The sequence below is a fragment of the Typopeltis vanoorti genome, chromosome 25 (assembly GCF_054136105.1).
Source record: "Typopeltis vanoorti isolate ZY-2024b chromosome 25, IOZ_Tvanoo_1.0, whole genome shotgun sequence".
Taxonomy (NCBI): Eukaryota; Metazoa; Arthropoda; class Arachnida; order Uropygi; family Thelyphonidae; genus Typopeltis; species Typopeltis vanoorti.
Genome location: NC_143573.1, coordinates 32,074,740 through 32,099,733, shown reverse-complemented (window position 1 = coordinate 32,099,733; position 24,994 = coordinate 32,074,740). Strand labels below are relative to the sequence as shown.

The 24,994-nt window shown below is 34.4% G+C and overlaps 1 protein-coding gene across 2 annotated transcripts in view; it reads right to left on the bottom strand.

Moving 5' to 3' along the window:
- Positions 1 to 24,994, bottom strand: part of brun (trafficking protein particle complex subunit brun) — a 452,915-nt gene that overhangs the window by 222,246 nt on the left and 205,675 nt on the right. For both annotated transcript variants that reach the window (XM_090414220.1, XM_090414221.1), the window contains exon 14: positions 8,318 to 8,403. In XM_090414220.1, coding sequence (XP_090270346.1) covers positions 8,318 to 8,403 — 86 coding nt within the window. The remainder of the gene's footprint in view (positions 1 to 8,317; positions 8,404 to 24,994) is intronic.

Genomic DNA, 24,994 nt, shown 5'->3' with positions numbered 1-24,994 from the left:
ACTTTCCTGTTCTCATCAGCTCTATTCATATATGCTTTTATGTGCTTTAGAAATAGACTAGTGGATGTTGTGTCTAAATGTCCTAAAGCATAAAATTAGGCAGCAGACAGTTTTATAGGAGGAAGTTTTGCATTAAACAACACAAATGTTATATACCCTAAGTTTCTGTGGTTTAGCAGTTCTGTGGGAAGTTCTCGGTATTGAGACCAATTATAATATAAGTAAGGAGTTTAATAAAAATAAGCAATTAAAACCCAACAGGTTTCAGATGTCGTAAGACAAACATCATCAGGAGTAGTGGTAGATAAATAAAAGTTTTACGCAATAAAAGCCTATTAACAATTAATTATACATATCAGATGGGCTTTCCAGAATCGTCACGGATTTTTTTTTTTTTCTTTCTTTCCTTTGGACTGGGTTAATCTGCACTAGAGCCTGTGTAGCTCAGTGGATGTGGCGTTTGCACACCACCGCGCTAGGCCGCACGAAGGAAGCCTTGGTTTCGAGTCTAGTCGGCGACTAGAGGAAATTTTTCTAAGCCTTTTTTCGACTGGTTCCCGAGTTAGTCGATCTCTGGCACGGGCAAGCAGGTTTTTCCTCCCGGAAACTCGGGTTTTTCATCCTGTAAACTCAAGAAAATCGACCGTAGAAAACCCACATTATTTCAGACATTAAAAATATATTGTGTTAGGGTTAGAGACCACGAGATGGCGGCACATTTGAGCCGTCTCTCTTCACTGCGTACCGCTTAATTAGTGATAGCCTTGGGCCATCTGTCTCTGATTGGGTACCAGTGGAGATTGAACTGCCCACTCAGTCTCCAAAAGTTAGATAGGGCTAAATGGCCTTGCCTACTCCCGTATATACGGGAATAAAAAGGCGTTAGCTGATTTTTTTTTTTTTTTTTTTTTATATCAGATGTTTTTGATAACTTCACAACTGTTAAATATAATTGATAAACCAGAATACAAATGGTAAATTCATTACTGCATGCATGTTGGAACATTGCTAGCTGTTGCTATCATGTTTTGTGGTATTATGCATGCTATATCCTAGGTCCATGGTAGTTAAATTTTTGATGAAAGCAAACCATACTCTATGTAAAATTAAGCCTTGATTTTTTATTGCATAGTGTAGGGATCCTAAGCATTTGCGAGGCTTCTTTAAATTTTCTTGTAAAACAGTTATGATTAAGAATGCAATCATGATGCCTTACATCAAGAATGTCACAAACAAAGTGGCTGCATTACACCGCGAGTACAACACAAAATGGCTTTTTTTACCTTTACAAAAAATATCAAGATTCCTACATCCACCAAAACCTCCACATCACCCCATGAAAAAACCAGGAATCTATAAGATTCATTGCTCTTGTGACATTTGTTATGTAAGCCAGACAGGAAGGTTGGGAGAGATCTGTATGCCAGAACACACAGAAGATGTCAAAAAAAAAAGAAGAGATCATAAATCAGACTTGACATTCCACACAATCACTACCGGGCCATCAAGTACTCTGGCAACAAACAAAAATGTCACATATAGATCGTAACTGTTTTACAAGAAAATTTAAAGATGCCTTATAAATGCTTAGTAATTAATTTTACATCAAATATGCTCTGCTTTCATCAAAAATTTAACCTCCACGGACCTAGGATATAGCACGCATAATACTACAAAATGTGATAGCAATAACTAGCAATGTTCTAACATGCATATAATGGATTTATCATTTGTATTCTGGTTTATATATTATATTTAACAGTTGTGGAGTTATCAAAAACATCTAATATGTGTAATTAATTATTAATAGGTTTTATTGTGTAAAACTTATGTACCACTACCCATGAAAATTTAAGTCTTACAACGTACAAAACTTGTCAGGTTTTAATTGATTATTTTTATTAAGCAATTAAATTAATTTTTATTAAGCTCCTTATTTATATTATAATGTGGTCTCAATATCAAAAACCTCCCACAACACAAATGTTACTTCAAAATACTGCGACTCAGCCGCAAGTTCTATAGCAACATCCCACCATATATTTCATTCTGTTAGCCTCCACTTCACACCAGATAGCCTCAAAGTCACCACTAACCATTACACGGGACATTTTTGCCATCATTATTTTCTTGAGTTTCTATCTTAACTGTACATAAGTCATCTAATATCATTAGTAGTACTTCTTCCCCCCTCCCTCCTTCCTCTTCTATCGCTTGTCATTCCTAAAAATAGTATACCCATTACACTCAATCCAGTTACCATATCTGATTCTGATAGCCAAGTTTCACTAATGCCAACAATCTTAGGCCACATCATATTCAATAAAGCAACGAACTCAACCCCTTTGTTTTTGATGCTCCTGGCATTTGTGTATAGATATAACAAATTACCACATAGCCTATTCTTAAAATTAGACATACAATCTATTTGATCTTTTTGTAGAACTTTCTCTCTTCCTTGCCTAGACATACTCAAAAGGTCCAAACCCAAAGTGTATATTTCCAGGTCTAGATATATAACCATGTTTAAAGTCATTCATATCTTTATCGTATTTGCATACCATACCATACCTGAACTTTCACACACATTTTTCCTATTCCACCCTTGATGATCTAGTTTCCCTGACTCTGGATTAGTCTCATCCCAATAAGCAATTTGTCCAGGTTCCTGATGCCAAATGAATTCAAGTACAGACCATCCCTCTTGTACAAGTCTTTCCTGCCATCTAACACACACACTCTACAGATCTAAAGATTCACATGCATTTCTTCTATACAGCCTACACACAGAATCATTTGCTACCATTGCCCTCCTTCTTAACTCAGTACTGTCTTATCCTGGTAGCAAACCTACAATTTTTGATCTCTCACATTTCTTTCTTGCTTCTTCCAACAGACCTTTCATATCTTCTCTTATTCTATATTTGTCACTACTTAAATTATTAGTTCCTACAAGAACTGCCATATCATTTTACTTTTCTCTTCTGTATTTTGATTATGTTTGTCATATCTTTAATTTTTGCCCCCGGGGAAGTAGTGACTCCCTCAGTAAGCACAAATTTTACAATTGAATCACCATACCATATCACCTCTTTTTTTCTTAGATTTTAATTGACTTACCTTGTTGTTATAATTATTATGATTTCCTGCCTCTTCTTGTTCTGATTCTTATACTGTTTAAGTTTTGTTAAACGTTTTTCTAATTTTCTGGTCAATTTTCTAATAATTTCTTTAAATCAGAATATTTCAATGTCAGATTATCCTCAGATATATTATCATCATCATTGAAGCAACGCTTCTGCTCACCAGGATAAAGATTCTCTTCAGTAGTAACAACTTTAACTTGTGCTTTAGACACTGCCTGTTGTGACAAGTTTTCAGTGCCATTCTCAAAAGCAATAAAAACTAATAATATTTCTATAATATTTGTCAGAAACTTCTTGAAAGAATTTCCCCTCTATCATTCACAGCACAGAGACATCCAAGAATAACACAGTATACTGACCATATATATATATATATACTGAAAACAGGTTGTGATAAAGGACTGAAGACAATCTCTGTTTTTGTGAATCTTTCACAGCATATAATATGCTGCTGATCTTTCAGAAGCATATTGTCTGGAGAGACTGAGAGAGTCATCCTGAAATTCCTAGAGCTCATTCCTTCTCTCAAGATTGCTAATTGTAAACAATATGATATCAAACAGGAATTCAGATATATGCTAATTATTTCAAAATTCCATAAACTAAGTAATGAATACACTAATAGAAGATTTATCAAAACATGATAATTACTTTGAACAATGACATAAACCAGTCTAAATGCAAATTAATGCCATGTGTGCAGTGCAGATGGGGACTAAGAAGTTTTTTTTTTTTTTTTTTGAAGAGTTGCAGGTTGTAGTTGTTAGAGAATACTTCATGGGAAAAGCTGTTTCAGAGGACAGAGATAGAATGAAAGAGCAAGAGGAGAAGCAGGTTCAATGTGTTTGTAGCTGCGCAAACACACCGAACCTGCTTCTTCTCAGGTGCAACAGAAAGTGGAGGAATGATGAATGATGGTTGTCAGTTCAGCCGAGCAAATCAAACTATATGGCTAAATTCTACTTTAGAAATAGAATAGTGAAATACATTAAAGCCTCCAAAGTATCTTGGAGTGACTTTAGACACATTCTTGACCTTAAAAGAACACTTGACGTGACTTGCTGGTAAATTAAGAGCTCAATCATGTCTTACAGAAACTAGCAGGCTCTTCAACTGCATGCAACTTTGTCATTAGTGTATTCACAATAGAATAGTGAACCTCAGCATGGTTTAACAGTGCTGAAACTATGCGCAATTTAGTTGATGTCCATTACAATTGAGCCATGAGATCTGTCTCTGGAACAATAAGATCAATACCAACTTAGTGGCTTCCAGCTAGTAATATAATAATAATATTACTCCTCCTCCATTAGAGGAAATGAGCTATGAGCAATTCATGGGAGAAAATTACTGAGCATAACGAATTGTTCATACATGAAGACAACTCCCACACAGCTACTTAGAGACTTAAATCAAGACAACCTGTCTACAGAACTGCTGTGCAAATGGCACACAAGCTCTTGATATCACAGTAACTAGAAAATTTTACTGGCAGGAAATACCTCTGGCTTATATACCATTCCTATCTAACCATCGGGACATGATAGATGCAAAAAAAAGTCTGCTCTACAAATGGAAATGAACTGACTCTTCATACTGTGATTCTAGCAATTTAGCCAAGTCCATTAAACATCAGTGACTACTTGTTATTATCTTATCTGGAACTTATATGGACATTTTTTTTTGACAGTAAACCTGAAGTGTTAATGTGAATTCTAATCCATTAAACTATGACACTTTTTATATAATAATTCTGCCTGTTTGTTCTCTTATTACTTTCATTATGAAAATGAATCATTAAATAAACAAATAACCACTCCTCATGCAAAAATATTATTTCTCATTTCTTACTGGAATGGACACTTTTCTTTGTTCCTTCCCATGGTCTACCCTTTGGAAAATCTTGCTGGTGTCCATGTGGTAAATAATACCTCTCAACAATTTAAATGTTACAATCATATTCCTTCATCTTCTACCTACCAAACTCTGCTGATTAGATGCTCTCAATCTATCCTCATAACTAACACTTCATTTTCTTGATATGATTTTTGTTACTTGCCTTTCTATCCTCTCTTCACAACCTCTGTCATGTGTTTCATGAATTTCAAGTTACTATCCATCATTATCAAAGCTTCCTGGAATGAGGGAAAGAATTTTTACTTCTGCCACTTCCTCCAGTACTGTTCCATGAACAGATCTCACAACCTTCCAACCTCACAATTCTGAAACTCAAAACCTTACACATAATTGCATTACTCTGGTCCACTCAATCACTGACTTTTCCTTCTTATTCAAATATTTAGTACCATTACTAATAATCCTCAGTTTCATGTCATCATTTGCAAATAACTAAATATTTCCTTGCAATTATAATTCTAATATATCACAGTTGTGATAGCTGTTGTGAGACATAATTTTGATTTTCAGTTATTTTTTATTTTTGGAATTTATATATTCTCCTGTGAATGTGGAATATTTTACTAAATAATAACATATATTTGTAATATATATTAAGTGACTCTGAAAGTGACCATTAGCAAGAAAAGTTTTTCACTGGAAGATCTGTATCTAAATTAAATTTAGGATGTGAGGAATAGGTGAATATGGGTTTTCAATGAAAGGTGAATAAGTTAATCCTATATGGAGAAGCTATGGAAGGATTTTTTCGTCCTACAAAAACAAGCAAACTGACTAAAGAACACAAACACAACTGGAAACATAGCAAAGTATGAAGATATGTTTAGCCATTCTATCATTGCATTCATTTGGTTTATATTAAATATGGTACTTAATCATCATAATAAGTCATCAATCAAGCCTATTACATAAGTGGGGAGGGGCGATATGATGATGATCTATTATGTATTATGTCACAGAATTGTAATTCTAACCAGATAAGTTTTTTAATCTACATTTCATGGTAAAGTTTGCATATATAATTAAATGCATATTAATATATTTGGTATCTTAATTAACATTAATATATTTGGTATCTTAATTAACATTAATATATTTGGTATCTTAATTAACATTAATATTATTGCAAATCATCCACACTTCATTAAAAATTAGTTACAAGTAAAATAAAGTTCATTATTACTCAAGTATAGAGTCAAAAAAACTTGAATTTGACATAAATAAGATATTACAATGAAGAATATTATGGTTCCATCCATATTTTATAGCCAAATGTAGAAAAAACTTAAAAGTTTCACAATTTACCCAGAAACGTATGAGAATATAACCTTCAGCATTGGCAATGACTTAGTTTGCACTGCTTGATAGATGAACTCTGCTCAGGAACCTATATGTTCACCTTTTATTAGTGCCTAAATTAAGTTTCACTAGCCTGATTGCTGTGTCAAATTGATGATTCTTATCAGAGACCAGAAAGAAACCTTAAGCAGGCAAAAACTTCCATTCATTACCATATTTAGTACCATTACTAATAACCCTTTAATGCCAAAAGATAAAGATACAGTCTCCTGTGGAGCGTTCATGTCTTTTAAACAGTGCAAACCATTAAGCTCTCTGGTAAATTTTGAAGCTTGTCTTTCTACATTTGGCTTTAAAATGTGGATGGATCCATAATATCCTCAATTATATTATCTTATTTATGCCAAATTGAAGCCTTCTGGCTCTATACTTTAGTATTTGATTACACACACACACACACACACACACCAATTCACTCATGATGAGCTTAACTTTCTGAAAGTGAATTGCTATGGTATGAACATGCGATTTTTTCCCTTTTAAGGTTTCCACCTGCTTTCTGATTAGCATTAACAGTTTGAAACTGTCAGTTCAGTAAAACCTAATTTAAGCACTTTCATTCAGAGAATTTACATGGTGAACAGCAGTCATATTCAGTTTATTGAGTCAAATCTTCAGGAACATACCATACAAAGCTACATCATATCGAAAACTACTTAACCCATCTCATCTGACTCTTGTGGTTAAAAAGAAAGAAAGAAAGAACATTAAATAAAAATATGAAATTAAATTAAAATTAAAAAATATTTTTTGCTTGCTAATTTAAGCACTAATAAAAAGCAAACACATGGACTACTGGACCAAGTTCATGTCTTTTAAATAGTGCACCAAGGCAACTCTGATGTCAAAGGCAAACTCTCTGGTATATTCAAAACTATTAATAATTTGGCTATTAAATATGGATGGATCCATAATATCATCCATCGTAATGTTCCTTGTTAAAAATAAGGAACATTACAATGTTCCTTAAATGATATGAGTGGTTCATACACACATTTAAAATATTATTAAATATGAGAGTCAATTCCTCTGCACAAGCATGTCATGCAGGATGAAGCAACAGTTTCCATCTTCATGTTAGTTGTAAGTCAAACTAAGTAAAAATTATGTGTGTTGTTTTCCTGTTTCTGCTGTTCTTGTTTCACAAAAATGACAGCAAGGCCACATGATCTTATGGAAAAATATGAATTTCAATTTGAATGCACCACTCCACAGGAAGCTTCACTATCACCAATGAGGTTTCGAATTAAGTGATCCGACTTATTTTTTTGTATGGATACCTACATGAAGTCCAAAAACTCATTGAGGGAGCCCTAGACTATCCACACAATATCTATCATACTCTTCTCCTTGAACCCATTAACAGAGCACTCACAACTGACTCCGGCAACCCATTCACTACTCTTTGAGTGAAAAAAATCTAGTTCTCATATCCCTACTAAAGACACTCTTTACTAACATAGAGGGATAACCTCTTGTTCTGCCCCTCTAGCCAAGTACTGAAACGTTTCTCCTGAATCAATCCTGGAAAACCCTCTAAGTAACTTAAATGTTACTTATGCAAAATTTTACATTTCTGATGTAAAATTAAACTGGCACCTATTATCTTTTGCCCATACTAATTCAGAATGAAGACTATACTGAAGCACTGTACATGTATTACATTAAATCATTGAGTTAACAACAGGGGTTTGGTGCAAAGAATTTTCGAAATGACCCTTGTTCAGGTTCCAAATTAAATATGAACTGAAAATTTATTGAGAAATGCACAGAAACTTATTGTTCATTTTTATTAAGTAAATAAGTAGAAATTAAGATGTTACTATTGTGCTTATATATGAAGTTTTCTTAACTGCAAGTACCTCCAGATATAAAAAAGGAAATAAATGTCCTACCATATGAGTAACTTTGAGCTCAAAAGGAAGTGGATTGAAGAGCTGGAGGGAAACTTCACACACATCTCCTTGTACCCACTTGAAACCTACAAGAACAATGGAAATAACCATAAGTGTCAACACATTCTACAAGCTTGACCAATACAACAAACATTTCATGTGTGAAATGCAAAATAGTCATAAAGTTTTTTTTTTTTTTTTTTAAACTCTCACCTAAAGATTATAAGCTTATAATTTAGCAGCATGGCTGCACCAAAGTTAGTAATTCAACTTCCCTGTTCTAGAGACCAAATATTCTGTTGATTCGAGGCCTTTAGAACTCCAATAAACAGAATGGTGGTCTTAAAACAAGTAATGAAACGCATCTACACCTAAAATATGCCAATTATCATTTAAGAATTGGCATATTTTTACACAAATAATGAATAATTTTTTAATGACATCATTACTATTTTGTAAACACGTTTTGTAATTTGGTATCTGGTGCTGTCATGTTGGGATGATATATATATATGGAATCTGGGAAAGTTAGACAATAAATTTTTCAAGTCCATTCCAATTATATGTACAATCAGTAAATTGTGTGGTTTCAAGGTTAATTTTGGCAGTTTATTTTGCTCTTGGTTAGACTATAATAAATTTAGTTTAATCCTTTATCCAAGTGTAAGCAAACAAAGTTTGTGCCTGAAAATATTTTCAGGACTGAGGTAAGGTGGTACAACAACAGGCAACTTGGAGCAAAGGTGGACCAAGCTCTCATCATTCCTTGTCTCAGTATCTCCCATAATGCAAAGCACATCTTGCAGACATGTATACTGCTCTGCATTAAGAGAAGGACCACTACCCAGACCAGTTTCGACCTTTATTGAGCTGTTGTCAGTGGGAGGCAGACCCAAACACAGAGATACTAAGGTAGAAGTAGGGAGAGGTCATATTTATCTATACGAGTTGCCAACAGGTGTACCACCTTATTATTGAATTACTCTGGATTTAGAGAAAGATATTGGAAGTTTATTTTGCACTTGGTTAGACTATAATAAATTTAGTTTAATCCTTTATCCAAGTGCATTATGGGAGATACTGAGACAAGGAATGACGAGAGCTTGGTCCACCTTTGCTCCGAGTTGCCTGGTATTGTACCTTACCTCAGTCCTGAAGATATTTTCAGGTGCAAACTTGGTTTGCTTACACTTGGATAAAGGATTAAACTTTATCCAAGTGTAAGAAATTTTTACCAAGGTTAATTTGTTTGTATGCATAAGGAAAAATCCAATCAACCTCTGCCAGATACTGACTAACTTAAGACACAAAAGAATAGAAATATTATTATTATGCAACACCTCCATCCACGCGGTTAGCCTAGTGGCTGTGCGCTTTGTAACCAAATGCCTGGGGAAAGAGTGTCCTAGGTTTCATTCCCGTCAGTGACGTGAGGAGCAGAAGGATCTTCCTCAAGCCATAGCCAAGTTAGCCAGTCTTAGGCATGGATGGTAGGTTTTTTTTTTCCCCCAGTTTATCCTGGGGTTTTTCATCCCACAAAGCAGGAAAACCGGCCTTGAGAACTCAACACTACAGGATATAGGATACCTCAGGGAATAGAGCTGACCACCTTATCCTGTGAACGGTTTGAGGTCCGATGATTAATAAACCCTCGACACTGCAAGGTAAAAGAGGGTAAAAGGAAAATGAGATAAGACACCACCAAGGAGTCCAAAAAATCACTAAGGGAAGGCACCTACTCTACAACTCTCCATCTCCACCTCTCAATCCACCAGTTACAACGAACTGCAACTACATCATTATCTACAACAATGCCATCTACCACCCATCACCACCAATAATATTTTCACAGACAATAACAAACATCCATGTCCACGGTAGGATTCGAACGGACAATCTTTTGGCTGGAAAGTGGATATGCTAACCACTTGGTCAGGCAGGCCAGCGTATGCTTACACCATCAATGAAAATCAAAATCAGATCTTTTCAAATAGCAAAATAAGGTATGCCAGGTAACTGAAGAACCATTAATAAATAAATGTGTTTTATGTCAATGCAACCTAAAAAATGGGCAGAAACACAAAGCATACTAAGCATCACAAATTAGAAAGTCCAGGGACCCAGCTGAAGAAACCAAACCCAGAACTCTCCTAAGCCTTTCAGGTCTTCAATAAGAAGGATGGTGGTCTCACACCAAGTGATAAAAATCATCTATCACCCAAAGACTTAATAACCATGCTATAGATCATGGATGTGAACTCATGGCCTACAGGTTGGGGAGCTCAGATACTATCTACTTTGGTCAATCAGGATAGATAATTTTATATATAGGAAATAAAATATAAACTGCTGATGTAATTGCTCTTCCTACAATTATCAGCTAATGTTTTTATTCCCCTATAGCAAGGATGCACAAACTTGTTAAGGCCAAGGACCGCATAGTTCCACTGTTACTTATGGGAGGGCCGCCAAAAAAAACTCGAGTTATCTACCACATATTGTTTATTTTATTTATACCTATCATAATAGTTACAAAAAAGGTAATAAAAAGTAAGTGAATTTAATTTGATGTGTGACACTGCATTGATTTGACAATTGTTTTGATATTTGGTTCGAGTTTTGTAGTAACCAACCGCAAAATAGATTCTAAAATTTCATCAGTCAAGCGGTTCCTATTTTTCAATTTGTTAATATTAATAACTGAAAAAAGTTTGTTCACAAATATATGTTAAGCCTAAAAGGCTTGCACATTTTAATGCATTATCTAGCAACCATTTATAATTGTTTTTATCGACACAACAATAGAAGTTTATTGCCTTCGTTAAATTTATTTCGCAGGCTCTCATCATTTTGAATGTTGATGAGTTCAAGCTGTGCTAATTCGGGTGCATTTTCAGGCAAAATGGCAAAAGGATTGCTAAATAAATCTAGCAACGGTTTCACTTTTTTAAAATCAGAAAATGGAACCCTGAAGGCTGATATCAAGTTATCAATCTTTTCAACATACACAGTTTTGAAGTTGACATTGAACTTTTCAGAAACTTTCTTATAATTAGGAAATAGGTGTAATTCCCTGACTTCAGTTGGATTTGAAATAGATTTAACTTGCACTGAAAAGACAAAATGTGGCCGTGAAGTTGAGTAACCAATTGATCTTCACCCTGAAGTCGTGTATTTAACGTATTTAAATGATTAGAATGTCAACCAGAAAGGTAGTCACATAACCAATCCGGATTTTTTATGTCAGGGACATTTTTGTTTTTTTCAGTCATGAAGATTTCAATTTCATCAATTAAATTTTGGAACCGCTCCAATGTTTGTCCATGACTTAGCCACCTCACTTCTGTGTAAAAAATTAAGTCACCATATTCACTTTCAATGTCTTCAAGAAATTTTTTAAATTGTCGGTGATTAAGGCCACGGGATCTTATAAAATTAATCGTTGAAACAACAACTTTCATGACATGTTCAAATCCAAGTTTCTTAGGGCACAAGCTCTCCTGGTGGATTATAGAGTGAAATTGCTGAAATTTCCCAAATGCTGTTTCAATAATGTTACCAATCCAGAATTAGCTCCTATCATGGAAAGCGCTCCATCAGTCGTGATACCTGATAATTTTGTCAGATCTAAATCAATTTTGGAACACTGTTCCAAAAGCTCAGTGAACATGTCATTACCTTTCATTTGATCTGACAATGAACTCATTCCAATCAGCTCCTCACTTACCTCAAACTCTCGCGTTATTCCACGTGCAAATATTAACAACTGGGCTGTGGAAGTAATGTCAGTTGATTCATCAATAGCTAATGAAAAATAGGCAAATTTCTTTGAATAAGATGTTAATTGGTCCTTTACATTTTCCAACAATGCCGTAATTCTGCTTTGCACAATCCTGTTTAAATGAATTTTCTCAACATTTTGGCTGATTCAGAACAAATTTTTTTAGCAGCTATCTCAAGGCAATCTTTAACGAAATCTCTGTCTGTAAATGGTCGGCACCTTTTTGCTATAAGGCGAGATATTTCAAAACTTATTTCTGTTGTGATTTCCGAATCTTGAATAGGTTTTGTAAACATCATTTGCTGATCTGTCAATTCTCATTTCAAAAATGAAATCTTTTGTTTATGTAGTTCTTCGGGTAGATTTGAAAATGTAGAATGCAGACTTTCATAGTATCTCCTTATATTGTATTCTTTTGGTATGGCTATAGCACTTCTGCAAATCAAGCACACGATATTATTAATCGACTGCACAAAACCATATTTTTCGGTCCAGCTATCCTGAAACTGCCGTTTTTCATCCTGTAGTTTGCATTTCCTACTTGGCCCTGCTTTATCCATTGTAGAATTTATTTTTTACCGTTTCGTAGGGGTGATAATTAATTGTAGCAACCACACCTACGAAAACAAAATACTCATATGACAAATAGATGAATTATAAAATTTGTTAACATTATTACTAACCGATTATCGTAAGTAGACAGGCAATTGTGACGTCACGGCTGCTTTGCACATGTACCATTTTTAAAAATTACCTATCGTGTAACTTGTTAAAGTTAAAATAATACACAGTGAGGCGGGCCACTAGCAAATCAATGGAGGGCCGTATACAGCCCGCGGTCTGTGCATCCCTACCCTATAGGGAATAAGTGAGGCCATTTTAGAGCTATCTAACTTTTGGAGGTTGAGGGGGTAATTCAATCTTCACCAGATTCAATCAGCGGTAGCCAACCAAGACTATCACTAATGATATAAGGCATCTGGTGAAGAGAGGGCTGTGTCATCTCATAGTCCCTAATTCTAACACTATGTTTTACTGCCTAAAATGGTGAGGTCTAGAGTCAATTTTCTTAAGTTTAAGAGACAAAAAAAACTCGAGTTTCCAGGAAAAAAGCACACTTGCCCGTGCCAGAGATTGACTTACTTGGAAACTGGTCAAATAGGCTTAGAAAAAGTTCCTCTAGTTGGCAACTAGAACTTATGATGCTCTTTCTTTGAGGAGTCTAGCATCATGGACAGCATGTGCCACTCCCAATGAGCTACACAGGCTATCATAAAATTATTTTGCACAATAAAGTTTAGCATGATGACTGTTTTCTAAAATTATAATTTAATTTATACTTGTCATTATAGTAATGAATATTATTAAAAACATTTCTTTGTTTTGTAACAGGAATTATGCTAAAGATACTTCAAAATATTATGTGTAGTTTTGTTGGCTGGTATTCATTTTTGTTGACTAAAATCTATAACAATAATTTTTGTACACCCATGGCAGCCATAAGTTGTTTTAAAATAAAGACGAGACCTTCAAAATTTGGTATCTGCTCAGTTTGATCATGAAATTTTTATTGAGACAATTACTGTGCAATGAGACAATCTATATTACAATACTCAGGAAGCCAAAATCACACTAATCTCATCATCATCATCAACCATGGGTCCAATGCCCATAGGGGTCTGCTGCCATCTTGATATGACACTAATCTGGTGAACCATTAACACTATTGGACTGACCTCTGGTGAGAAAAAAAAATCTACCACATGAAAGTTAGCCTTATCTTTTTTTTGGCTAGGAATTACTAATAGATAAATTAGAACAAAAACAGTATTAACAGTGGCAAATATATTGGGTTAGCAAATAAGTTCATTCGGTTTTTCAGAGTGGAATGAAACACATTTTATTTAATATATATAACACATACTAGTCAGTGATATATTTACCCTCTTTAACGATGACCTCTTGCCATATGTCCACCAACTTCATTATGCCGCGTTCATTAAACTCCTGAGGTTTACTGGCGAAAAACTGATCCAGGTTCTTTTGACAGCCTTCTCATTAGCGAAGGTTTTCCCGTTCAGAGAATTCTGCAATGATCGGAATAAGTGGTAATCAGAAGTTGCCAGGTCTGGTGAATACAGAGGATGCAGCAAAACATCCCAGCCAACATGTAACAATTTACTCCGGGTTGTTAACGATGTGTGGGGGATCTGGCATTGTTGTGGTGAAAGACAACTCCTAACTCCTTTCTGATTTGCCAATTCAAGACGTTTTGTGCTAATTGCACAAGCTAGTCGCATTAACTGCGAGCAATAGACAGTTGAATCAATCGTTCTGCCTGACGGTAACACCTCGTATTGGACAACAACTTTATAATCCCACCACACAGAGAGCATGATCTTCTTTGGGTGCAATCCTGCTTTCAAGGTTGTTTGCGGCGGTTCGCTCTTGTGCCCCCATGATCTTTTGCGTACCACATTATCACACACAACCCATTTTTCATCTCTCATAATCATCTGCTTCAAAAATGGGTCATTTTCTTGGCGACATCACAGCGAATCAGAGATGGATATGCGAACAGTCATGTTGGCCTCAGTCAATTCATGCAGCACCCAAACATTTTGTTTTGAAACATATCCTAGCTTGTGCAAATGGTTTTCAATACATGTATGAGATATGTTCAGTACTGCAGCAATCTCCCACACTGTTTGTGACAGATTTTTGTCAATGATATCCTACACAACACTCGAATCAACTTCTGTCGGGCGACCGGCACGAGGCGCATCACTGACGTCGAAGTCTCCAGAATAGAATTTGGCAAACCACGCTGCACATTTTTTTTATGGGCCTCCACAGCTCATTTGCCTTTTTTGAAATAAAAAAGCAAAATATGCCGGTAATGTATGTTATTTCCTTCCATTAATAAAACTATGTTACACATACCCAACTGAAGTAGGCCAAACGAAAATTCACTGAAAGGTTATGTGAAATGTTGCCTTTCAACTGCGCAATAGCGTTGCGGTAGTACAATAGTGACAGACGAAGCGGCGTAAACTTGTACTAACGTATAAACTGAACGAATTTATTTGTCAACCCAATAAAATAAGAGCTGAAATTATTGTTTAAAGTTCAAAAATGAGGGTCTGCTAGTATGTAAATTGCATGTGTGTGTCATCTATATTATTAAGATTTTTAGGCCACCATTGCTGTTTAAATTAGGATGGCTGATCAAAATTTCAGGCTTCTGTAAATATGCATTCATGCCAATTTTTTGTGTGTTGTAAGGAACAGGTTCATTTCCAATGAATTTGGTGTAGGGTGTTAAAAGCAGGAATAGAGAGGCCTGATTTACCAAAATTGTTAAATTTTATGTGCCATTTGTGTTATTGTTTGCAGATTAGAATTGTGCATCCAGTTTTGTCAATATAAGGTAGGTTACAGATTTGCTGGATTCGGTATACCCAAGGTTGGGTTTGAGGTGGGGGTATTTGTTATGGTGTATCATTCTATTTATTTTATCTGATATCTCTTTAATATATGAAATAGTGATGTTTTACTGTAATCTATATCATTTCTATTTTTAGGTGTAATGTTGCAAAGAATTTTATTGATGGTTTTTATCATAGCCACTGTTTATGAGGGTGTTCTGAAAAGTTCTCGGCCTAACAATTTCAAAAAATTTCAAAATTATTTTTATTTTTCAACATATTCTCCCTTAAGACTAATACATTTATTCCAGCAATGTTCCAGTGCCATTATCCCGTCCCTGTAGTGGTTCTCAGTAAGATCTGCAAAATACACCACTACAGTTGCAATCACTTCTTGATTCAAAGAAAAATGCTGACCAGCGAGGAAGTTTTAGTTTTGGGAAGAGACAGAAGTCAGAGGGAGCCAAATTTGGGGAATAGGGTGGATGTTCCAACAATTCATAGTGCAGATCCCTTAATTTTCCCATTGCCAAAACACTTTTGTGGGCAGGTGCATTGTCCTGATGAAAGATTATTTTTTTTCTTCTGCAAACCGGGTCTTTTCTCACAGATTTTTTTGTCTAGTCTGGTTAAAACATCTGAAGAAAAATATTTCCTGGTTATTGTTTTACCCTTTTCAAGATAATTAATAAACAAAATGCTTTCAGCATCCCAAAACACCGATGCCATGACCTTTCCTGCTGATGGAACTGACTTTGTCTTCTTTGGCACTGAATAGCTCCCTTCTGTCCACTGTTTTGACTGCTGTTTGGATTCGGGAGGGTAATGGTGAATCCAAGTCTCATCCATGGTAATAAATAAATGCACAAAATCAGTTTTATTCTTGTTAAAATGCTCCAAGCACTGTTCAGAAATTTTCATGCGAGTGCGTTTTTGATATGTTGTGGGCAAGTGTGGCACCCATCTTGTGCAAAGCTTTTTCATTTGCAATTCTTCATGCAAAATATATCCTACACATTCTTTTGAAATGCCTAGTCTCAGCATTTTCACACACTTTGACTTGCCAGCCATCCAATACCATATCGTGCACTTGATCAATGATTTCTGGTAGTTACATTTTTTGGAAGTCCTTCATGTGGATCATCTTCAACGTTCAAACTCGGCAGCCCATTTCTTAATTGTTGAAAATGAACGAGAAGAGTGCCCATAAACTTTTATGAACTTCGAATGAATTTCTTTTGCCGAAAGAAATTCATTCGAAAAGAAGGATGAACTGCTTGAGGGAAGACGTGTGACAAGTATAGCCAGAAAAGTTTCGTTTTCAATTCAATAACAAATTGTATGTGCTTGTGTTGTTTGTTCAGGTGGCTAAGGAAAGTGTTTAAAGTTTAGCAGTTGTGGCCAGATAACAAAAATATCAATATATCTAAACCAAACTGAAAAGCAATCTTAGAGCATGTTGCTCAAAAGCTTCCACATAAAAGTTATATAAGTTAGCAAAAGGAGGTAACAATGGTGAATCTATTGCTGTACCTTTGTTTTATATGTACAAAAATTATTTTGCCACATGAAGTAACCAGGACACAGTATATGGGCAAAGAGAGCCATAATATCAGGAGGAAATTTATTCTGTAAGAGAAGAATTGTGTCAATGATTAGGAGATTTGTGACAAGGATGCAGAAACATCAAAATTGACAAATAAATCATCCTTGTCAAGCATTACATTTTAGATTTTGTTCATGAAATGTCGTACGTTTTTTAATATAGAGAGGGAGATAACCTATCTACTCTTTGAGTGTTGATTCTAGTTTCTTGGCTGGGTGATAATTAGAGCTGTCAATATTTTCACCTGTCAGTCAAAGTGGAACAGTATGTTTGTGTACTTTAGAAACACCATAAATTCTAGGAGAGTGTGCATAATGTGAGAACCGTTTTAACAGTCTGATAGTGTTAAATTGTGAATGAAGATATTTATAATTAATAATACTTCATAATTAACAAGACCTACCATATCATAAGCAGGATTTATTTAAATTTATTTTGTTAGTCTCTAGCTTATAAAATGTTATTCATGAATTCCTTTTTAGTTTTGTTAGTTAATTTTATTTATGTAATTTTTAAATATATTATAGATATGAAATGCCTCTATATTAAAGTGTAATTTATTTTATTTGCTTTATTCTTTTAATAATAATATTAGAAACTGTAATGTATGTAATTTTAATATATCCAGAAGATTCTTTGTGATATCAATTGATTGGTTGTTGTGAGAAAACATGCAAATTTCTACTAGTGCGTGTTGGAGCGTGAACTACTATATACCAAGAGAAAAACAAGTTTGATGCGAGCCATTGAGAACCAGTTATTGGCAGGAAAAAGGAAGGAGTGGATATGAAAACGAAAGTAAAGAGAGAATTGAATAGGGGAGTATAGAGAACAGTAGCTGGAGACTGGGGGGAATTTTGACGTGCCGAAAACGGAATTCAAAGGACCGGAAATCGCTTGGCAATTTAACTTACCTTTTTCTGAGTTGAATTTTTACCAAAATTTCCTAATGCCTAATGGGCAAGTTGGTAGCTTGCTCCACCTTTGCAACGAGTTGCCCTGGTGTTGTACCACCTTACCCCAGTCCTGAAGATACTTTCAGGCGCAAACTTTGTTTGCTCACACTTGGATAAAGGATTAAACTAATTTTATTATACTCTAATCAAGTGAAAAATAAACTTTCAACATCTTTCTCTAAATCCAGAATAATTTATTAAAAAAGGGTGGCACACCATTTGGCAATTCCTATAGGTAGAGATGACCTGCTAATGCTTCTGCCTGGTATCTCCACTTGGGCCTGGCTCCCACTGAAGAGACCTCAATAAAGGTCGAAACTAGTCTGCGTAGTGGCCCTTTCCTTAATGCATAACATTAGACATTTCCGCAAGGAGATGTGTTTTGCATTATAGGAGATACTGAGATAGGAGTGTTGGAAGCTTGCTCCACATTTGCAACGAGTTGCCCTGGTGTTGTACCACTTTACCCCAGTCCTGAAGATACTTTCAGGTGCAAACTTTGTTTGCTCACACTTGGATAAAGGATTAAACTAATTTTATTATATTTTAGAGAAGCACAAATGAATGTCTGATGGTTCATGAGTTGTATTCTTTGTGAATATCTTGAACTGATTTGATATTTAAAATGTTTTGAAATGTAACCTTGTTCAGAGTAAAGTTATGATAGAAGTCCATTGTAACAAGAAAGATAAGATCTGTTAAATATAATCTTTAATTATAAAGTTTAAGCTCAGCTGAGTAGTATACTAGAATCTTAATGAGAGCTTTGTATTTGTTTAATTGTAATGTCCCTGTTGGAATACTGTATTATAATGTAATTTATGTGAAACTACATTAAATAATTTTGTTTGAACTGAATCTTGTATTTGCCTGATTGTTTCATTGCACTGCTCATTAAAATAATTCAAATCTCAGCGGGAACCCTATGTAATAAAAATAAAAACTTCGGCCTAAAATCAACTTATGATTACCTGATAGAGTTGAAGGTGATTTATCTAAGTTGCTCTTGCAATTTCTGAATATGGAGTGAAGCAGTATAATATAAATTTTCTTCATATTCGATTGATATATCAGCCTACAACCAATAAATACCAACGAGAGAGTTATAAGACGATAAAACATGATTGAGCAGAAGTTACGATCCACCAATGGTCAAGAAGTGATAGACTTAAGTAATTTAACAGTTTTCATTTTAATCTGTTAGCTGAATTATAGTTCACAAATAGTTTTTTCCTCTGCCAGAGGTCAAGCCAGTAGTGTTAATGGCTGATCACATTAGTGTGAGAGTTTAGCTTACTATCTCATTTTTCTTTTACCCTCTTTTACCTTGCGATGTCAAGGGTTTATTAATCTTCGGATCTCAACCATTCACAGGATAAGGTGGTCAGCCCTATGCCCCGGTGTATCCTATGTATTGTAGTGTTGAGCTCTCAAGACCTGTTTGCCTACTTTGCAGGATGAAAACCCCCAAGATAAACTGGGGAAAAAATCCTGCTGTCCATACCCAAGACCAGCTAACTTGGCTATGGCTGAGGAAGATCCTTCAGCTCCTCACGTCACTGACGGGAATGAAACTTAGGACACTCCTTCCCCAAGCATATGGTTGCGAAGCCCTCAGCCACTAGCTCGCGAGCCATATGCAACTCTTTGGGTACATACATGTGGCTCTGAAGTAAAATTGAAAATAAAAATAAAACTATCATAGTTTCATTTATAAAATTTTTAAAGATTATACAGAAGGAGTGGAGGGGATGGTTGAGCACATGGTAGGCAGGGCAGCCAAACAAAGTGACTAATTAGGATTAGGTTTTAGGGTGCCTCGACATCTGAGGTCATTTGCAGAGCAACAAAGTGACTAATAAGTGATCGAACATGTGTGTTAGCGTTTCAACTCAACTGGCGGCTTGCTTTTATCTTTCAGTCTTGCGATTTCTGAAAAATATATAAATACTGGGGTTAACTCACAACACACTTTGTCCAAGTATTACTTAGCACTTCTGAAGATATATCGAGCCTTGGTTGAAGGAGGAAAACCTTCAACAATAAAAATCAATAAACAACAAGCAATTGGATGAAATGTGGTCATGTGGATAACAGTGTTCACTTCAAATCTGACAAAACAGCAAGGGAGGGTGAAAGCAATAAAACCATATTGTTGTTAATTTCACCCCTCTTTTATTACTCATCATTCTGCCACTACAAATTAAAATATTGGCAGAACGTTCATTCCATGAACATTCTGCCGCTATTTTTATTTTTTTAAGTATCCATTTTATTTCAATCATTTTTAATTACTTATTCAAATTTTAATTTGTTTGTTTGGATAATTAAAATATATAGATTTGGTTAATTTAAGTCTGCCTGTGGACCACCTGTGGTCTGCTGACCATAGGTTGAGAAACACTGCTATAGGGCAGTGGTGGCGAACCTGTGGCACATCCGAGAATTTTGCTGGCACGTCAACAATGTACATATGATATCCTTTTATATGCTTATAAATTATTCCACTTTTTTTTAATTATTACACAATACGTACAAGTTAAATTTTGTTTTAGGAGAGAGCAGCTATGAAGACATGAATTTTGATTGGTGCGGTATCAACAAAAGATCACGCGACCCAAAGACAAATGGAACCGACAATTTTTGAATTGAAATGCTAATTCTCTTCAACCGAATTCCATAACATCTGCAAATGTCATAACAACATTCACTATATATTTCTTCGTTTTAAAATGCAAACATTGCCTTGTTTGCATTTGAGCTGGTAGAGGAACTCACACAAGCATTATATGGCATGTTTCAATTCGTGGTAGATTTTTATTTGAAGTTAGCCTTTGTGATCTGTCATAATGACATCGAGAATTTCAAATGTAGTCAAACAAACACTTATTTCATGTAATTGAGAAATTGGACAATCATTTTAGTTAGATACTGTGTTTCAGTGCAACATATGATTTTGCTTGCCTATACAGGGTAGTTTCTGTGAGAGGGGTACATGTGATTCATTAGTTAGTGCCGTTTTTATTCCAGCTGTCTCTAATTGCACTATTTGTTGAGAAATATATTACACAGACTGCAAAAGCCTCTGTACCTTATTCAGCGATACAATAAAACTATTTTTTTTCTTGCACCTACAGTATATAATGGTTGTTGGGGGAGAGCATGCAAAATTAATGAGTGAAATCAGGGGTGCCAGTTATACGCGAGTGGAGGTTATATTCGACGGCAAGCGTCCGCCGACAAGTCGACATCCTTCTGCTGCTTCTCCTGCTCCGCTGACTTCTATGGTGAGTTACAATTAATAAATATTTTTCTCACTACCGTTTTTTTTTTCTTTCAAGCCAACATCATTAAAATCAATTTAATAATACAATAATCAATAATTTTATACTGAATAATATTATAAATTTTTGGTGATCAGAATGGAATATCTCAATGAAACTTACAAGTTAATTTAATGATGTTGGCCTGAGGAAACTATAATATTGCAGCATTAGTCCTGTGATTGATAACTAATTTAAATGCGTACTTTTATTTTTGTCAATATGCTACACCGTATACATAAGTGTATTAATATTCTTTATGATTATACCATAATTAATTTTCTCCTCTACATATGCTTGTGAGTCATTATTTTCCAAAATAAATTTTATAAAAGACAGTTTAAGAAATAGAATGACTGATGAATCTAGTTCTGCGTGTGTATTACTAAAAGTGACAAAATATGAACCTGATATAAAGCATTTGAGATCTAATGTACAACAGCAAAAATCGCATTAATAAATTGATATATTGATATTGATAAATTAATAAATTGATAATAGGTTGATGTTGATTTGTATATGACAATGTGTATGTCAAATTATGAGTTCATTTTTATGAAATTCTATGTTAATTTTTAAACTTGTCTTGATAAATTTCTGCAATTTATTTTGTATTAATTAATGTTAATTAATAATTCCGGATAATGATCAGATGTTATGTATACTGAGTTTCAATAAACAAAAGAAATTTCTTGAAAAACACAGTGAAATATAGACAAACCAGAGAAATACACATAACATGTGCAACAAATTTTACGAGATGATTTGCTGTTCAATCAAACCATATTTATTCCTGCAATACTCTCTCTCTGCATAAGTTTTTTTTTTTCAATTATGCCATAATAAATTCCCTTATTCACGTTTATTTATAGGATCGTGCTATTCACTCTACTCAGCAAATTATAGGACACATATCACAAATGAATAACTATTAATTATCCTTTAACATTAATGAAAGTGTATCTACTCACACTTATTTTTTCCCATTCTTACATGTCTTATAAATGATGGTTCACGTATTTTCATCTTTCAGTATTTCAAATATACTAATCAAATGTAGCATTCTCCTTCATTCTTGTTTTCTAATAAATCCTAAAACAGATTGTTCCCCCACTATATGCAGAAGTGTTCAAAGTTATTCTGCAATTAATTGCATTGGACCAATTAAGATGAGCGCTGATGCGTTATGCCTGTTTCTTCTTCTATGAGTAGTCTGCAAGACATGCTGTTTTATTGCAACAATAAAACATGTGTTCCTCTTTTTGGTTTATCTTTTTCTGATTTGTGGAGAATGAATGGTTAGTTTTCCCTGTGTGTGTATGCATTATAGAGTGAAGTGTGAATTGTAATATAGTGAAACAAATTTAAACAAAAAAATACATTTTTAAAATGTAAGTGTAATTAATGTAATTTAATATTATTTTACTTGTTAGTTTAGTTTCATGATTTTTTTTTTGGCTTTTAAACTGAAATAATTTAATTTAGGATTAATTAATTAGTAGCTTTTGAATAAAATATGCCGGTCAATTTTTTTATATATGAAATTGTGCTGAAATCTATTAATTCTGAACACCTTTTTTTCTCCCAAGAATTAAAGATCATTAAAATCGATGCCAAATGACAACAATGTATTTATAGTTTACATGAACAAACAATTACATCAAAAAAAAAGCTAAAAGACATTTATTGATGTAATTATTTGTTTCCAAGCTTCCCCGCTGTGGAAAATTTTCAGCGTGCGCACGCTCATGCATACGGTCAAATTAACGTGAAATTTATAGTACGGGTTGCATAATCCATATGACAGCACATCCAACTGAAATGAGCACGCGACGCCACTGATATATATATATGTGTGTGTGTGTGTGTGTGTGTGTGTGTGTGTGTGTGTGGTGATCAGCTTTTACTCGGTTGTTGTACATTTTGAAAAAAATATAGATTTAATGACTATAAAACCGAGATAACATATAAAGATTTTAATGATAAATACTACTAGTTTCGGCATATAGCAGCCTTCTTCAGGTATTTATAAAGGAATACTAATAAACATTGAATTATCTAAACAAACTGGAAATTACAGGCACAAATTGCCTCACATAATCGATACATAAAAACGTATTTTTTCAAGTTGTTCCAACTGGCGTGCTATTGTTTATTGCAATTGTGCGTGCAGGTTCACGTGAACGCCAATATTTATATATGTATATATATATATATGTATATATATATATATATATATATACAGTAATCATTCGATTAATGCGCACCAATTAGTGAATTTCGATACTGAAATTCGATTAGTACACCTCTAAAATTCGATTAGTGCGTCTATATACATCTTAAAAATAAATGTTACAGATTTTAAAAATTTTCTATCTATACATTTCATATGGCTGACTATTTTAAAAAATCACTCACCAGAATGAAATAATTAAGTTACTGATTTTAAACATTTTACAAAGTTATTTTTAATGGCATACTACGTGTACTTGATGTTCCAAATTTTTACGGTCAAAATTCACATAGCATTTTTTACGATCATATCTCGTACCTCCTTTGCAATTATTTTCTTTACATATTTTTTTTATTATTTTAAAGTATTTTCCCAACCTTTCATCATGAGTAAAAGAATTAGTGAGCAAAAAAGTGAAAGTGTGAAAATGATTCGAAAAGTAATCTCATTGGAAGAAAAACTTGAAATAATAAAGTGAACAAGGCGAGTCCAGAGCAAAGATAAGACAAGAACACAAAAATGGGTGAATCAACTATAAGAGCAATTTTAAAGAAAGCTATTGAATACAAAGAGAAAAGTAAGGAGTGCTTCAAGTTCATCGTGTGTACACTCGAAATCAAAGTATCGTAATGATTGAATTAGAGAGACTTCTTTCTACATAGATCGAAGTTTGTAACCAAAAACGGATCCTGCTAAGAACTGACTTTAGTCTTTATTAAATCAAAAGCATTAAGTCTCTTTGCAACCTTGAAAGAAAGGGCTATAAACGATGGAAAAGGAGAATTCCATGTTAGTGCTGGATGGTTTGAGAAATAGCCTACATAATGCTCTAATCACAGGCAAAGCTGCAAGTGCCGATAAGGAGGTGGCCGCAAATTATCCAGAGATTTGAAGAAAACTGTATAAGAAGAGGGCTATTGTGACCAACAAATATTTAATGTCGATGAAACTGACCTTTTTTGGAAGCCAATGCCTTCCAAGACTTTTCTGCCCAAATCAGAGAAATATCAGCATGGTTATAAAGTCACAAAGTCGAATGAAATTACTGCTAGCAACATGCGATCCATTTGGAAGCACATTCTTCCACATTGTGCAAATGATTTTAGAGGCTTTTCAAATGATTCTAAGTTAATTAAATCTCATTCTGAGAAACTGAGTGATTCCAACCTGCTAAATTTAGATGCACAGCAGGAAGATCCTGAAGAATATGAAGAAAATTTAATCACTGACAAGCCCAAAGAGATTTCACAGAAACAAATTTTAAATATTTTCGTGCAACCGAAACTTTTAAGTAGCAATGCTTAGAATATAATAAATTTAGTTTAATCCTTTATCCAAGTGTGAGCAAAC